At 44.5% G+C, this 18623-nt stretch overlaps 1 protein-coding gene across 1 annotated transcript in view; it reads left to right on the forward strand.

The window, feature by feature from the left end:
- mrpl39 (mitochondrial ribosomal protein L39) overlaps positions 1-12472 on the forward strand; it is a 31663-nt gene extending 19191 nt beyond the window's left edge. The window contains exons 7-10 of the mRNA XM_072259882.1: positions 3071-3136; positions 5041-5194; positions 11882-11929; positions 12043-12472. Coding sequence (XP_072115983.1) covers positions 3071-3136; positions 5041-5194; positions 11882-11929; positions 12043-12147 — 373 coding nt within the window. The 3' untranslated portion in view covers positions 12148-12472. The remainder of the gene's footprint in view (positions 1-3070; positions 3137-5040; positions 5195-11881; positions 11930-12042) is intronic.
- The last annotated feature ends 6151 nt before the right edge of the window (positions 12473-18623 follow it).

An 18623-nucleotide genomic window follows, 5' to 3' on the forward strand; every position in this document is an offset into this window, starting at 1 on the left:
TAGGAGAGCCAGAAGGGGCCATGAGAAGGCCTTGGCGGGCAGGATTAAGGGAAAACCCCAAGCCATTCTACAAGTGTGAAGAGCAAGAGGATAAGACGTGAGAGAATAGGACCAATCATGTGTGACAGTGGAAAAGTGTGTATGGAATCGGAGGAAATAGCAGAGGTCCTTAATGAATACTTTGCTTCAGTATTCACTATGGAAAAGTACCTTGGCGATTGTAGGGATGACTTACAGTTGACTGAAAAGCTTGAGCATATAGACATTAAGAAAGAGGATGTGCTGGAGCTTTTGGAAAGCATCAAGTTGGATGAGTCACTGGGACCAGACGAGATGTACCCCATGCTCCTGTGGGAGGTGAGGGAGGAGATTGCTGAGCCTCTGGCAATGATCTTTGTATCATCAGTGGGCATGGGAGAGGTTCCAGAGGATTGGAGGGTTGCAGATATTGTTCCCTTATTCAAGAAAGGGAGTAGAGATAGCCCAGGAAATTATAGACCCGTGAATCTTTCTTCAGTGGTTGGTAAGTTGATGGAGAAGATCCTGGGAGGCAGGTTTTATGAACATCTGGAGAGGCATAATATGATTAGGAAAAGTCAGCATGGCTTTGTCAAAGGCAGGTCGTGCCTTACGAGTCTGATTGAATTTTTTGAGGATGTGACTAAACACATTGAAGGTAGAGCAGTAGATGCAGTGTATATAGATTTCAGCAAGGCATTTGACGGGTACCCCATGCAAAGCTTATTGAGAAAGTAAGGAGGCATGGGATCCAAGGGGACATTGCTTTGTGGATCCAGAACTGGCTTGCCCACAGAAGGCAAAGAGTAGTTGTAGACCGGTCATATTCTGCATGGAGGTCGGTCACCAGTGATGTGCCTCAAGGATCTATTCTGGGACCCTTTCTCTTCGTGATTTTTATAATTAACCTGGATGAGGAAGTGGAAGGATGGGTTGGTAAATTTGCTGATGGCACCAAGATGGGTGGTGTTGTGGATAGTGTGGAGGGCTGTCAGAGGTTACAGCGGGACATTATAGGATGCAAAACTGGGCTGAGAAGTGGCAGATGGAGTTCAACCCAGATAAGTGAAGTGGTTCATTTTGGTAGGTCAAATATGGTGGCAGAATATAGTATTAATGGTGAGACTCTTGGCAGTGTGGAGGTCAGAGGGATCTTGGGGTCCGAGTCCCTAGGACACTTAAAGCTGTTGCACGGGTTGACTCTGTGGTTAAGAAGGCATATGGCGTATTGGACTTCATCAACTGTGGGATTGAGTTTAAGAGCCTAGAGGTAATGTTGCAGCTATATAGGACCCTGGCCAGACCTCACTTGGAGTACTGTGCTCAGTTCTAGGCACCTCACTAGAGGAAGGATCTGAAAACTATAGAAAGGGTGCAGAGGAGATTTACAAGAATGTTGCCTGGGTTGGGGAGCATGCCTTATGAGAATAGGTTGAGTGAACTCGGCCTTTTCTCCTTCGAGCGCCGGAGGATGGAAGGTGACCTGATAGAGGTGTATAAGATGATGAGAGGCATGGATCGTGTGGATAGTCAGAGGCTTTTTCCCAGGGCTGAAATGGCTATCATGAGAGGGCACAGTTTTAAGCTGCTTGGAAGTAGGTACAGAGGGGATGTCAGGGGTAAGTTTTTTTATGCAGAGAGTGGTGAGTGCGTGGAATGGGCTGCCGGCGATGGTGATGGAGGCGAATACGATGGGGTCTTTTAAGAGACTCTTGGAGAGGTACATGGAGCTTAGAAAAATAGAGGGCTGTGGGTAACCCTAGGTAATTTCTAAAGTAAGTACGTGTTCAGCACAGCATTGTGGGCTGAAGGGCCTGTATTGTGCTGTAGGTTTTCTGTGTTTCTAGAACCCATGAAAGACTGCATTAACTTGGGTGTTCACCTGGTGTGCAAATGACAACAAACTATACAGATACAAAAAGAAAGAAATAATAATAATAAATAAGTAACAAATATTGAGGACATGAGGTGAATAGTCCTTGAAGGCAAGTCCATAGATTGTGGGAACATTTCAGTGATGGTGCAAGTGAAGTTGAGTGAAATTATCCACACTGGTTCAACAGCCTGATGGTTAAGGGGTAATAACTATTCCTGAACCTGGTGGTGTGGATCCTAAGGCTCCTGTACCTCCTTCCTGACGGCAGCACTTTCCAGCCTTAAGGTGCTGTCACGAGGGAGTAAGTTGACCACTGATCAGGAAGGTGAACTCGTTAATGAAATGTCTTTAATGGCTTTTGCATCAGTTTAAGTTTATTGTTATGTATACAATTACAGTGAGGTACAGTGAAAAACTTCCTTGTAGCAGCATCACAGGTATGTGGGTTTAGACGGTACACCAAATACAAATTATACAAGTCAACGAAGAGAGAGGGAAACAAAAATACTGTGGAAAAATGAGACAACAGTACAAATAAAAGGACACTGTCAGAGAACAGGTTGTGCAAGAGGTGGTCTATTGTGTTCCATTGCCAAGGTAGGAGGGTTGTGCAGGTTGGTTCAAGAACCTGATGATTCTTATGAGATTGTTACTATTGAGGATGGTGTGTGGAATGCACTGGTGTGTGTGTCCACCTCTGGTAAGGACAATGATCGTCCCCATGAAGCACCTGACTGGGGATGTGCGCTGGAAGATGTGGGTATGGGTGTGATGTAGTGTAATTTGTCAGTGCACGATTGTGATTATAGGCAATCGTGCCACATGCACCGACAGGCAGTGTGGGGGTGACATGGTAGCAGAGGTTAGCATTATGCTTTACAACCGTAGCTTTAAGATTGTGATTCATTTCCTGCCTCTGTAAGGGGGTTGTACGTTCTCCGCCTGACCGTGTGGGTCCCTCTGGGTGCTCCGGTTTCCACCCACATTTGAAAGCTGTAGTGTTTGTAGCTTATTAAGTTGTGGGTATTCTATGTTGGTGCTGGAAGCATGGCGATATTTGCTGGCTCCCCCCCCAGCATATCCTCAGACTGTGTTGATTGTTGATACAAAAAAAAAAGTTCACAGGACAAATAAAACTAATCTTAATAACCTTCGCTTCTGTACTTCTCTTCACAGACACAAACTGGCGGTGATTGAGGAGCGGGCTTCCCGCCACCCCAGGAAACTGGTAAAGCTGTACAGGTGAGAACTGCTTCTCCCTGGTGGGGTTTCCTGCTCCATCTGCTGTAGCGTGATGTAGTTTCTTTAAGCTTGTTATAGCCAGGGGAGGGGATTAGTGCAGATAAAATCCCACTACCTATAAAATGCTCCCAATGGCGTGAGGCTTAAACAGCCTCTGACAACCAAGTCCAGCTCCTGGCCTTCACGTGTGGCTTAGCTACTAAGCCTGGTGGAACCTTCTCTGCTGATAGGAGAAGGGCAAAGGCCCTCACTGGTGCCTTAAAACCAGTCGCTTTGGGCAGATGAGGTTCATTAACCGTGGTTGGCAGTTCATCTCGGAGAAAGAAGGCCTTGGTCTCAAATCTCTGCTGTCTTGTGACTATACCCACTCATGGGGAAGGCTTCAAGAGTAAACCCTGAGGGAAAATCTGGAGCTGGAGTCCCTAAGGAAGTCCTACATTGAATTCAGTGCTGACTGCCAACTCCTGCTGGTGCCAAACTCTATCAATCTTTGCATTTCCTTTAGATTCAACAGCTGTGTGGAGAGGGGAAGCCTGCTGCATGGACAACAGCTTGCTCTCCATATCGTACTGCCCTGGCTTGTGTATTGACTTGCATATCACGTAGACAGCTGGGACACAACATCCATGGTCAACCCCACCCAATGAGTACCTTGACTGTTGTGAGGGTGGAAAACATAGAACACTATGGCACAGTATAGGTTCTTCGGTCCACGTTGTTATGCCGACTTTTTAACTTACTCCAAAATCAGTCTAGCTGTTCCCTCCGATGTAGCCCTCCTTTTTCCTATCATCTATGTGCCCATCTAGGAGTTTCTTAAGTGCCCGTAATGTATCTTCCCTGACCTGGCAGGGCATTCCACACACCCACCACTGTTGCAAGTTACCTTGCCTATTTAATTATCTGTCTCACTGTCCATTAAGCATAGTGATTGTTTCTTACTCCACAAACTCCAGATATCAACCACTAGTAGGTAAGGGTTTCCCAAGGTGAAAAAACATACCATAGTTAAGGAAGTGAGGCTTTCCTCAATATGTGTATATATTAAAAAAAAAACAAAAAAAAATTAACCTCTAACATCCTTTCCATACTTTATTCAATTCACCTGAAAATTATGGCCCCTGGTATTAGCCTTTTCTACCCTGGGAAAAAGTCTGGCTGGTACTTGGTCTATACTTGTTATTATCTTGTACACATCCTTTCCTGCAAAGGGGAAAGCACCAGCTTGCTCACCCTATCCTCATAAGACATGCTCTCTGCTCTGTCGGGTGACATGTCTCGTTTCAGTAATTAGGTTCTCTCGCACAAAAAGTTTTCAGAGGCAGCCCTCCAAAACTTTGAAGAGCATATGCTGTAGGTTGGTGTGCAGGTTAGGGGGTCCAGCGTCTATGATGTTAGGCTAGTATTCACAAACCTGGCCTACGGATCCACAGGCGAGAGTTGCATTCCACTGCAGTGGGGATATGTAAATTTGGGTAATTGTAATAAACATGAAATGGATTTGATGGTAATGTTTATGGTCACCATAAATGGATGGCAAGGGAGCATAGTGGTTAGCACAACACTATTGCAGTGCCAGTGACCCACGTTCAATTCCTGCTGCTGCCTTTAAGGAGTTCGTTGCCCCTGTGACCGTGTGGGTTTCCTCCACATGCTCTGGTTTCCTCCCACGTTTCAAAGACGTATCCGTTAGTAGGTTAATTGGTTACATGGGTGTAATTGGGCATGGGCTTGTAGGACTGGTAGAGCCTGCTTCCTGCATCTCTTCAAAAAAAAAAGAATTCAGTACCTGGTTTATTGTCTCTTCCATAAGTCATGAAATTTGTTTTGTGACAGCAATAAAATGCAAGACATAAAGTTATTGTGAGATACTGTAAACGGTATCACTTGTTATGTTACTGCAGGTGCGGTGATTTTGTCGATGTCAGTGACGGGCCACACATCTCCCGCACTGGAATCTGCTCACAGTATGAGATCACTGCTGCCCACAATCTGGACACGAGCCAGTCCGGCCTGGAGCGCAGGTTCCAGGGGCTCTCACTACCCCTTCACCTGAAGGTAAGGCAGCACAAAGGTGAAGCAAGTACCTAGACCAAAATCTGTAGGGTTTTAAAGGGTATGTAACATAACAAAATGTATCAGTAGAGATTGGAAAGATAAAAAAGGACAAAGACATGATAAAAATTGCAGGGAATGGAAAAAGTGGCAGAAACCTTTCAGACGTTGTTAGCAGAACTGTGCTTTATTTGTGCAAGTGGGTTGTTGTAATTGTGATGTGTGCTGTTAATTGATGTGAGCTGTCTTGTATTTGGGAAAAATGCTAAAGTTCTTTTATTTTTTTCCACTCTGACGTCAGATTGTGTATTCAGATTGTAATGAATACCAGCACTACAAAGGCCTTTAGTCCAGTTCAGTTTCTGCTCTGCAAGACTTAATGCAGGACAGTGGTGCTACGCACATAAGGCTGATCCTTTATAAAGCATTGGTCAGACCATATTTGTAGTATTGTGAATTGTTTTGGACCCCTTATCTTCTTTATTTATTTATTTAGAGATGCAGCGCGGAGTAGAATCAGAATCAGGTTTATTATCACCAGCATGTGACGTGAGATTTGTTAATTTAGCAGCAGCAGTTCAATGCAATACATAATATAGCAGAGAGAGAGAAAAAATAACAATAAATAAAATAAAACATAATAAATAAACAAGTCAATCAATTATATGTATTGAATAGATTTTGAAAAATGTGCAAAAACAGAAATACTGTATATTAAAAAAGTGAGGTAGTGTCCAAAGCTTCAAAGTCCATTAGGAACTGGGTGGCAGAGGGGAAGAAGCTGTTCCTGAATTGCTGAGTGTGTACCTTCAGTCTTCTGTATCTCCTACCTCGGGTCTCCAAGCTTTTTTTGCACCGCAGACCGGTTTAATATTGACAATATTCTTGCGGACCGGCCGACCAGTGGGGCAATGTTCAAGTAGGGTTAAACTCACCTCAACATGTCTTTTACAGTTAGGGTTGCCAACTTCCTCACTCCCAAATATGGGACAAAAGTATCCCGGGACACTTCACCCCAGGAAAGACTACCATGACCATGAAGCCTTGCGGGGGCACCTGTGTGTGCATGTGATGTGCGCGTAGACGTGCGCGTGCGTGATGTGCGCGTAGACGTGTGTGATGTGCGTGTAGACATGCGCGTGCGTGATGTGCACATAGACGTGCACCTACGTGCCAATTTTTTCTCTCCCACACATCGGTTTTGCCTTCATCTTCCCGACTACACTGTACATACATTATTTCTACTTTATATAGGCTATGTATTTACAATATCATTCCTGCTTTCACTATATGTTCGTGTTATTTCAGTTTTGTGTTTTTTGGTATGATTCAGTAGGTTATTTTCTGGGTCTGGGAACGCTAAAAAATTTTTCCCATGTAAATTAATGGTAATTGCTTCTTCGCGTCACACCACTTCGGCATGAAAAGTTTCATAGGAACGCTCTACCTTAGCAGGGGAAATATGGGACAAGGGTGGTCCGGTATGGGACAAACCAATTTAGCCCAAGATACAGGATGTCCCAGCAAATACAGGACAGTTGGCAACCTATGTTCAAGTTCAACAGTGCGTGACAGGGAATGAGGAAAGGTGCAGCTGACTCGTATCGTTTCCTCATGGCCCGGTAGCACATGCTTTGTGGCCCGGTACCGGTCTGCAGCCCGGTGGTTGGGGACCGCTGCCCTGCCTGATGGTAACAGTGAGAAAAGTGCATGCCCTGGGTGCTGGAGGTCCTTAGTAATGAACACTGCCTTTCTGAGACACCACTCCCTAAAAATGGCCTAGGTACTTTGTAGGCTAGTGCCCAAGATGGAGCTGACTGGATTTACAACCTTCTGCAGCTTTCGGTCCTGTGCAGTACCCCTCCATACCAGACAGTGATGCAGCCTGTCAGAATGCTCTCCATGGTACAACTATAGAAGTTTTTGAGTGTATTTGTTGACATACCAAATCTCTTCAAAGTCCTAACGAAGTACAGCCGCTGTCTTGCCTTCTTTATGACTACATCAATATGTTGGAACCAGGTTAGATCCTCAGATCTTGACACCGAGGAACTTGAAGCTGCTCACTCTCTCCACTTCTGATCCCTCTATGAGGATTGGTATGTGCTCCTTCGTCTTACCCTTCCTGAAGTTCACAATCAGCCCTCCAGGCTCTTCATGCCACACCATCCCAGCAACCCCACAACCCTGATTTTGCCCTAATTAACATAGCCGGTACATTTCTGGACTGTGGAAGGAAAATGGAGCACCCTAGGAAAATCCACACATTCCATGGGGAGGACGTGCATACAGAGACACCATACAGAACATTGCCAGAATTGAACCCTGAACTGGAATGCCCCAAGCTGTAATAGTGTCACGCTACACTACCTTGTCACCTATCTAAGAAAGGATGTGCTGGCTTTGGAGAGGATCCAGAGGAGATTTATGAGTAGTCCCAGGAATGAAAGGGTTGATATATGAGATGTGGTCGATAGCTCGGGGCCTGTACTCGCTGGAGTTTAGAATAATGAGAAAGGATCTCATTAAAACCTACCAAAAACTGAATGGACATTGAGAGGATGTTTCATATAGTGGAGGTGACTAGGACGAAGGTGCACAATCTTAGGACATAAAGACCTCCCTTTGGAACAGAGGTGAGGAAGGACTTATGCAGCCAGAGATTGTGAGTGAATCAGTGGAATTCAATCTCACAGATGGCTGTTGAGGCCAAGACTTGGATATATTTCAGAATCAGGTTTAATATCGCTGGCATATATTGTGAAATTAGTTGACTTCATGGCAGCAGTACAATGCAATACATAATAATAGAGAGAAAAAACATGAATTACACCAACTATATATAAAAATATTAAATAGAGATAAAAAAGTAGAGAGGTAGTGTTTATGGATTCAATGTCCATTCAGAAATTGGCCTAGGGGAAGAAGCTGTTCCTGAATTGTTGAGTGTAAGAAGAACCAGGCAGGCCTGGGTGATGGGGGCCTTCTTGAGGCATCACTCCTTGAAGATGTCCTGGATACTACGGAGGCTGGTGCCCATGATGGAGCTGACTAAATTTACAACTCTCTGCAGCTTACTTTGATCCTGTGCAGAGCCTCTCCATACCAGATCTGGATGCAGCCATCTAGAATGCTCTGCATGGCACATCTGTAGAAATTTGAGTGTTTTTGGAGACACACCAGATCTCCTCAAACTCCTAATGAAATATAGCCAATGTCGAACCTTCTTTATAGCTGGATCAGTATGTTGTCCAGCTTAGATCCTCAGAGATATTGACACCCAGAAATTTCAAATTGCTCACTCTTTCCACTTCTGATCCCTCTGTAAGGACTGGTGTGTGTTCCCTTGTCTTACCCTTCCTGAAGTCCACAATCAGTTCTTTGGTCTTACTGATGTTGAGTGTAAGGTTGTTGCTATGACACCACCCAACTAGCTGAAATATGCCACTCCTGTATGCCCTGACGTCACTGTCTGAAATTCTGCTAATGCTAGTTGTATCGTCAGCAAATTTATAGGTGGCACTTGAGTTGTGCCTGGTCGCACAGTCATGAGTGTAGGGAGAGTAGAGCGGTGGGCTAAGCACATACCCCTGAGGTGCACCAGTGTTGATTATCAGTGAGGTGGAGATGTTGTATTTGGGGGCAGAAGTGAGTTTAGTAGCTATTACTAAAGAGAAGGTGCTTGGGGAGCTGAACAGTCTGAAGGAGAGTTTAGTTTTAAACAGTTTAGTTACCTGGACTACACCCAGGGTTCTGAAGGAGGTAGCTGAAGTGATTTTGGAGGCATTATTAGTGATCTTTAACGAACCACTCGATTCTGGAATGGTTCTGGAGGACTGGAAAATTGCAAATGTCATTACACTCTTAAAGAGAAGTTGATGAAGGGAAATGAGAGGGAAATTAGCCTGACCTCAGTGGGAAGATGTTGTAGTCCGTTATTAAGGATGAAGTTTTGGGGTACTTAGAGGCATGTGATCGATTAGGATAAAAGAAATCATGGTTTCCCAAAAGGGAAATCTTGCCTGACAGATCTTTTGAAATTTCTTTGAGGAAATAGCTGGCAGGATATACAGAGGTGAGTCAGTCGATGTTGACAAGGTGCTGCACATGAGGCTGCTTAACACGGTAAGAGCCCATGGTATTGCAGGAATGATACTAGTGTGAATAGAAGGTTGGCTGACTGGCAGGCAAAAAGTGGGAATAAAGGGAGTCTTTTCTGGTTGGCTGCTGGTGCCCAAGTGGTGATCCACAGAGGTCAGTGTTGGGACCGACTCTTTTCAAAATATATGCCAATGATTTGGGTGATGGAATTGATGAGTTTGTGGTTCAAAATCAGAGGTGCAAAGGGACTTGGGAGTCCTTGTGCAGGATTTCCTAAAGGATAACTTGTGGTTGAGTCAGTGGTAAGGAAGGGAAATGCAATGGAGAGGACTAGAATGTAAAAGCAAGGATGTGCTGGCATTGGAAAGGGTCCAGAGGAGGTCATTCACAAGATTGATTCTAGGAACGAAAGGGTTAACATTTGAGGAGCATTTGATGGCTCTGGGCCTGTACTCGCTGGAGTTTAGAAGCATGATGGGGGATCTCATTGAAACCTATTGGATATTGAAAGGCCTAGAGAGAGTGGATGTGGAGAGGATGTTTCCTATCTGAAGGACACAGCCTCAGAATACTGGGACATCCTTTGCCAGAGGGTAGTGAGTCTCTGAAATTCGTTGCTGCAGACGACTATGGTGATCAGATGATTATGTTTAAAGTGGAAGTTGGTAGGTTCTTTTCAGGACGTCAAAAGTTATGTGGAGGAGGCAGAAGAATGGGATTAAGAGGGAATATAAATCAGACATAATGGGATGCTGGAGCAGACCTGATAGGCCGAATGGCCTAATTCTGCTCCTGTGTCTTATATTTAAAGGTTGATAGGTTCTTGAGTAGTGAGGGTGTCAAAGGTGATGGGGAGAAGATAGAATGGGGATGAGTGGGAAAATAAGTCGGCCATGATGTATTGGCATAGACGATGCAGTGGGCTGAATGGCCATTTCTGCTCCTGTGTCTTACGGTCTGAGGTGAAGAATGGAAATCAGAATCAGATTTATTATCACTGATTTGTATGTTGTGAACTTTGTTGTTTTGTGGCAGCAGCACAGTGCAAAGACACAAAATTACTATAAATTACAGAAATAAATAAATAAATAGAATAATGAAGCAGTGTTGAAGGACCATTCAGAAATCGGATGGTGGAGCAGTGGAAGCTACTCCGAAGTTGTTGAGTCTGGGACTTCGGGGGCACCCATCCTTTTTTATGTCACGGAACCTTACCGTTAATCGAGAGTCCCCTACTCTACTTCCTCCTTGCTGGTAGTAGCGAGAAGAGGGCACGTCCTGGATGGTGAGGGTCCTTAGTGATGGATGGACTGAAAGCAGGTGAAGGGTCAAGTGACCATCACCAGCTTCTGTCTTTTAACCCCCCCCCCCCCCCCCCCATCTAAGTGAGAATTATGGCTTATTCAGTCCCTTAATGATTAGGAGTGCTTAGTGTGGTGGCTTGGTGTAATAATCATTATTGGTTTTTGATTTTTGGACCAGGTGGTCTTTGCTGGTGTATCTGATCTTATCAGGGTAGTGGTAGAGCGAGGAGTAAAGCAGTAACTGTTTGACTGTGGAATAGTGAGTGGCCAGTGGCTACGATCTGCCCTGCTTTAGTTGGGTACACTCACACCTGATAGATTAGATTTATTTATCATGTACATCAAAACATACAGTGAAATGTGGGGTTTGCATCAACTATCAACACTTTCCGAGGATGCTGGGGCAGCCTGCATGTGTCACCATGAAACATAGCATACTGACAAACTCACTAACCCTGACTGTATGCCTTTGGAACGTGAGAGAAATCCGGAGCACCAGGAGGAAGCTCATGCAGTCATGGGGAGAACGTACGAACCCCTTACAGACAGCAGTGGGAATTGAATGGTGATCAGTGATTGATAGCTGTGCCAGCCTAAGCTGAGGTCAGGTACTTTTACCCCAGAGGGGGAAGAAGTCAAGGGTCAGACTGGTTGTCCACACATTGCTATTACAGAGTACTAGGGTAAGGTAACATCCCAGCAGTGAAGGAGTTAACTGCTCCAGTGGCAAACACTGCTGGAATTAAATCATTCGATTGCACCTCCAGGAAGTAGGCTTCCGGTGTTGTTACAGTGTTTATGAGCAAGACGTCTGCATGAATTATTTGGCTGCTGATTTAATCATTCATTGTTAACAATGAACTCGAACTCTGGTCACTGTGAGGGAAATCATCTTCTAAAAGAAAACTTTATTACATTAAGTTTGCATAAAGCTATTTGTATGATGTTACGACATAAAGGTCCAATAATGACTTCTAAAAGGAAATTGGATAAATACATAAAAGGATGAAACTTGAAAGGAGTGGAACAAACAGCAAAGAGCTTTCAGAAGAATTTTATCAGTGTAACAGGCCTTTGTGCAAATTGGTTGTGGCAGTCGCAGTGGGTTTTGCTTTGCTCTTTCCTGCATTTGGAAAATGCAGGTGCAAATTAATAGTTTGCGCGTGACGTCAGATAGTTTGTTCCCATTGTAATTGACCCTGGTATGACAAGGGCCTTTTAGTCCCATTCAGTTTTTTTTTTCCACTCAGTAACAGACCTCTCTTTTTCCTGTCCCATTCCATAGACCTTTTACTCTGTATGGGGAAGATTAAGGCAGCGATCCCAGAAACTGGTGAGTTGGAAGACTTCTGTTTCACTCTGTTTGCTTCACATTGCAGGATTATTTGGGAGGCAGGTTCCCTTTGATTGATGCCTACAGTGAAACCTCTGCTTTTCATTCGGTAGGTTACAGCGGACAGAAATCAAATGGACAACAGAAGTCAAGCAACAGCGTTCGAGGAGATTGGAGGGAGAGAGACTCAGCAAGAAAGGGCATCCAGTCTGCTTTAGTTACTGAATAAATGGACCAATTGTATACAGTAAAACGAAAACCTTTCTCTATTGAATCCTTTGGAGCCGAGCTCTGTGAAGCTACAGGCTGGCAGAGTTGAATCTCCTGGTGTGTGCTCCCAGTGACAATGAGACGGAATATCTGATATAACCGGCTGACGAATCTGGGAAGGCATCACATTTGGGTCTGACCCTTGACCTTGTCTTTACTTAGCCCTGCGCTGAAGATGCAGCAGCTAACCAGAATCAATCTCAGTCAGCACCTCTTTGTAATTTTGTTGTTTGTTAGAAGTTCCAGCATTTTAATTAAATTGTTCCTTTAAAACTGTTTGTCTCCTGGGAGGTTGCCAGCAATGGTATTGTGTGGGGCTGCAGGAACGTCAGTGGTCTGTGTCCACGGGGAGAGCCTTTGGCTTGGCTTAGTGGGTGTAACTGCACTGCAGTGTGGATCTACCAAAAGTACCACACTGATGGAAACAGGCCCTTCAGCCCAGCTTGTCCCTACTAACCAAACTGCCTGACTCAGGGGAAAAAGACATTGGCTCTCCACACTATCTATTCTGCTCATCCTAAACACCTCTATCAAGTCACCTGTCATCCTTCGCTCCAAAGGGAAAAACCCAAGCTTGCTCAACCTACCCCTCATAAGACATGCTCTCCAATCCAGGCAGCATCCTTGTAAATCTGAAGCACAATCTCTAAAGTTGACCATCTTGTACAGTACTGTAGTTGTCAACGGGGAGCAGAGAGCAAGTTTGCAAAAGGAAAGAATGTTGGGAATGGGGAATTGTGAAGGTGGAGCCGTGGGAGCGTGTGGGACAGGTGGCAGAAAGGAGTTCCCAGGTCGGGGGGGAGGGGTAACATTGGTGCAGACACCTCTGCCCTAGACACCAGGTAATGTAATTTGCTTCCAAACAGTTGGTTTATTGATCATTACAGAATGTGTCTCTGGTGCTTCCCTCCCCCACCTCTCTCCCTTTCCCTTTTCCCAATCATGATTCCCTTCTCTCTGCCCCCTTCCCACTCTCAGTCCACAACAGAGACCCATATCAGAATCAGATTTATCATCACTCACAGTATTGTGCAAAGGTCTGTACCCTAGCTATATAATAGATGCTTAAGACTTTTGCACAGTAATGAATTTCTGATAGCTGGTTCTTGACTTCTGCAAGAAGTGTGTATTTTCTTTTTCTATAGAAGACTATTTGGTCCATGAAATCTATCCTGTTCCCATAATCTTTCCCCTGTACTCTATTCTCTGACATGCCCCACCACATAAGTGGAAGAGTAATTTATCATAATCATTTAACCTACCAGCAAATCTGTTAGCTGTGGGAAGAAACTGGAGCATTCAGGGCAACTGATGTAGCCACAGAATAACATTTTAATTCCACACTTGAAAGGTTAGGAATTTGAGGGCTACATCGATCTGATCATCCATGATCATATTGAATGGCAGGCTAGGTGTGAGGGGTTGAGTGACCACCTCCTTTTATCCGCCACAGGCATTTCCAGAGTTCACAATCCAACCTAGGGATCGGTATTTGTCATTACACCACCGTTAGTATTGTGTCTTCCTTCACCCCTGGACGATCAAATTCCTCGCATAAACATCTACTGAATCAAGAGCCTTCAGTATTGAATACAGACAACAAAAGAAAACCCAGCTATCACCCCCTGGCATTCAGTGACATTACCATCACATAATCCCAGGGATGCCACTGAACAGAATCTGAACAACATTAGCCAGAGACAACCTAGTAGACCATGTCAGAGGCTGGGAGTAACACCACATAACTCCTCAAAGCCTATCCACCATTTAGAAGTCTCAAGTCAGGAGTGTGATGGTGATGGAACACTACTCTTGCCTGGATGACAACAACATTCAAAGTCCAAAATAAATTTGTTATCAAAGTATGTACAGTGGTGCTAGAAAGTTTGTGAACCCCTTAGAATTCTGCATAAATATGACCTAAAATGTGATCAGCTCATCACAAATCCTAAAACTAGATAGAGAATCCAATTAAATAAATAAGACAAAAACATTATACTTGGTCATTCATTTATTGAGAAAAAATAGCCAATATTGCATGTATTTGTTGGAAAAACCAAATGTTTCCAGTAACTGTTGATCAGTCCTGCACATTGGCTTGGAGGAATTTTAGACCATTCTTCCATACAGACTGTTTCAATCCATCAATATTTCTGGGGTACCTAGCATGAACAGCCTTCTTCAGGTCATGCCCCAGCATCTCAATTGCATTGAAATCTGAACTCTGACTCAGTCATTTCAAAACATTAATTTTCTTTTTAAACCATTCTGTTGATTTACTCTTGTGTTTGGATCATTGTTGCATCATCCAATTTCTATTAAGCTTCAGGTGACGGACTGCTACAAAATGTCTCGATACAGTTTTGAATTTGTTGTTCCCTCAATGGTTGCAAGTTGTCCAGGCCCTGAGAAAGCAAACATCCCCAAACCATGATGCTCCTTCCACCATGCTGTTATGAGGTTTTGATGTTGGTGTTCAGTGCCCTTTTTCATAGAAACATAGAAAATAGGTGCAGGAGTAGGCCATTCGGCCCTTTGAGCCTGCACCGCCATTTATTATGATCATGGCTGATCATCCAACTGAGAACCCCGCCCCAGCCTTCCCTCCATACCCCCTAATCCCCGTAGCCACAAGGGCCATATCTAACTCCCTCTTAAATATAGCCAATGAACTGGCCTCAACTGTTTCCTGTGGCAGAGAATTCCACAGATTCACCACTCTCTGTGTGAAGAAGTTTTTCCTAATCTCGGTCCTAAAAGGCTTCCCCTTTATCCTCAAACTGTGACCCCTCGTTCTGGACTTCCCCAACATCGGGAACCATCTTCCTGCATCTAGCCTGTCCAATCCCTTTAGGATCTTATACGTTTCAATCAGATCCCCCCTCAATCTTCTAAATTCCAACGAGTACAAGCCCAGTTCATCCAGTCTTTCTTCATATGAAAGTCCTGCCATCCCAGGAATCAATCTGGTGAACCTTCTTTGTACTCCCTCTATGGCAAGGATGTCTTTCCTCAGATTAGGGGACCAAAACTGCACACAATACTCCAGGTGTGGTCTCACCAAGGCCTTGTACAACTGCAGTAGTACCTCCCTGCTCCTGTACTCGAATCCTCTCGCTATAATTGCCAGCATACCATTTGCCTTTTTCACCGCCTGCTGTACCTGCATGCGCACTTTCAATGACTGGTGTATAATGACACCCAGGTCTCGTTGCACCTCCCCTTTTCCTAATCGGCCACCATTCAGATAATAATCTGTTTTCCTATTTTTGCCACCAAAGTGGATAACTTCACATTTATCCACATTAAATTGCATCTGCCATGAATTTGCCCACTCACCCAACCTACACCCAACCTATCCAAGTCACTCTGCATCCTCTTAGCATCCTCCTCAGCTAACACTGCCACCCAGCTTCATGTCATCCGCAAACTTGGAGATGCTGCATTTAATTCCCTCATCCAAGTCTTTAATATATATTGTAAACAACTGGGGTCCCAGCACTGAGCCTTGCGGTACCCCACTAGTCACCACCTGCCATTCTGAAAAGGTCCCATTTATTCCCACTCTTTGCTTCCTGTCTGCTAACCAATTCTCTATCCACATCAATACCTTACCCCCAATACCGTGTGCTTTAAGTTTGCACACTAATCTCCTGTGTGGGACCTTGTCAAAAGCCTTTTGAAAATCCAAATATACCACATCCACTGGTTCTCCCCTACACTCTACTAGCTACATCCTCAAAAAATTCTATGAGATTCGTCAGACATGATTTTCCTTTCACAAATCCATGCTGACTTTGTCCGATGATTTCACCGCTTTCCAAATGTGCTGTTATCACATCTTTGATAACTGACTTCAGCAGTTTCCCCACCACCGACGTTAGGCTAACTGGTCTATAATTCCCTGGTTTCTCTCTCCCTCCTTTTTTAAAAAGTGGGGTTACATTAGCCACCCTCCAATCCTAAGGAACTAGTCCAGAATCTAACAAGTTTTGAAAAATTATCACTACTGCATCCACTATTTCTTGGGCTACTTCCTTAAGCACTCTGGGATGCAGACCATCTGGCCCTGGGGATTTATCTGCCTTCAATCCCTTCAATTTACCTAACACCACTTCCCTACTAACATGTATTTCACTCAGTTCCTCCATCTCACTGGACCCTCTGTCCTCTACTATTTCTGGAAGATTACTTATGTCCTCCTTAGTGAAGACAGAACCAAAGTAATTATTCAATTGGTCTGCCATGTCCTTGCTCCCCATAATCAATTCATCCAAGCAGTGTGTATTTCTGCCTAATACCTAAACTCTTATCTCAATTCTCCACAGCATATTGTCCCAGAAGCATTGTGGAACATCCAGGTGGTCTTTGCAAACTTCAGACGTGTAGTAATTTTTTTCTGGAGAGCAGTGTTTTCCTTCATGGTGACCTTCTATGAACACCGTTTTTGTTCAGTGTTCTTATAGTGGACACATGAAGAGACTTCAGCAAGTTTCTAGATATCCCTGCAGGTCTCTTGCTGTTACCCTTGGGTTCCTTTTCTCCAGCATTGAAGCATCTCTTGGTGTGATGTTTGCAGGACACCCACTCCTAGGGAAAGTAGCAACTGTACTGAATTTCCTCCAAATGTAGACAGTTTCTCTTACTGTGGACTGATGAACATTCAGGGCTTTAGAAATTCTTTTGTAGCTTTTTCTAGCTTCATGCATCTCTACAATTCTTCTTCTAAGGTCCTCTGAAAGTTTTGATCGAGACATGGTGCACATAGAGATCTTTCTTGAGAAGCACAGGCTCTGTCAGTAACCTGACTTTGTGTCTTTTTTTTACAGGGCAGGGAACCTCTATAACCCACTCCTCCAGTCTCAACTCTGATCGGAACACCAGACGCTGAGAACATGAGTTCTAAAGAGTCCTTGAAAGTGAGTCTGTAGGTTGTAGAATCAGTTCATTCAGAGTAGTGGTGAGTGAAGTTTATCTATGCTGGTTCAGGAGTCTGGTAGTTGTAGGGTAATAAGTTCTTGAGCCTTCTTGAACAGTCCTTCTGAAAGGTCTTGGCCTGAAACATCAACTGCACTTTTTTCCGGTAGATGCTGCCTGGCCTGCTGAGTTCCTCCAGCATTTTGTGTGTCTTGTTGAATTGTTGAACCTTGGTGGTGTGGGGCCTAAAGTCTGCTGCCTGATGGTGGCAGTAATAATCACTCAACGCCATACAGTAAATACCTGCCTGCTTGACAGGCACCCCATCCACATCCATTCACTCACTCCGTCATTGACACACAGTTGCTTGCAGCAGTTTGTACAGACCACAGTATGTAGTGCGGTAACTCACCAGGACTACACTTCCAAACCTGCAACCATTGCCAGACAAGGGTTGCAAAAGCACGTGGAAAACTACCAAGTGGAAGTTGCTGTCCAAGCTACACAACATCCTGACTTGAAATTACATTGGGGTTTCTGCTGAATCGAAACCCTGGAACACGCTCCCTCAGCATTATACCCACACCTCAAGTGGCTGAAGGTGGCAGCTCACCTGAAGGGCAATTAGCGATAGGTGATTAAATACTGGTTCTCCCTGATAAGTCCAGATCCATTGAATGAACGTAAGAAAAGATGCACCGTGATGATGCTGTCTAGAGTAACTGTGTTAATGACCACAGCAAAGGTTAGCACGTTGGAATGATTCAACTCTGATCATGCAAGATCTTGATGTTTTTTAAAAATATTATTTAGAGACACAACTGGAACAGGACCAACAAGCACTATGCCCAGCAACCCTAGCCTAATCACAGGAGGTTCCTTAAGGTTGTTGTTCGTGGGGAAGATAGTGGGCTTAAGCTCCCACTACCTATTAAATGCTCCCAATGGCAAGCATCTCAAATAGCATCTGACAACTAAGTCCCACTCCTGGGCTTAGCTACAAAGCTCGGCGGAACTGTTTCTACTGACAGGAGAAGGGGCAAAGGTGGACTTCTGGCGCCTCAAAACTAGTTACTTCAGGTAGATGGGGCTCATCAGCCATGGTTGGCAGCTCATCTAGGAGAAGGGAACCTGGTATCAAACCCCTGCTGCCTTGTGGCTACACCCCATTCAAGGTGGAAGGCCTTTGGACATAAACCCTGAGGAAAAAGCCAGAGCTGAAATCCCTAGGGCCGTTCTATATTGAGTTCAACACTGACAACTCCTGCAATGCCGCCAGGGCCAAACTGTATTGGTCTCTGCCGTTTCTCTCGGTTCATGGAATGTGCGGAGAGGGGTGGCCTGCTACATGGACAACAGCTTGGTCTCCATATCATGCTGCCCAGGCTTGAGTATGACAGCTGCGATGCAACATCCATAGTCAATCCTGACCAACAGAGGGCCTCAAATCACAGGACAATTTATGATGACCAGTTCCACCCTACTAACCAGTACGTATTTGGACTGT

This window comes from Mobula birostris, chromosome 6, assembly GCF_030028105.1.
Source record: "Mobula birostris isolate sMobBir1 chromosome 6, sMobBir1.hap1, whole genome shotgun sequence".
NCBI lineage: Eukaryota > Metazoa > Chordata > Chondrichthyes > Myliobatiformes > Myliobatidae > Mobula > Mobula birostris.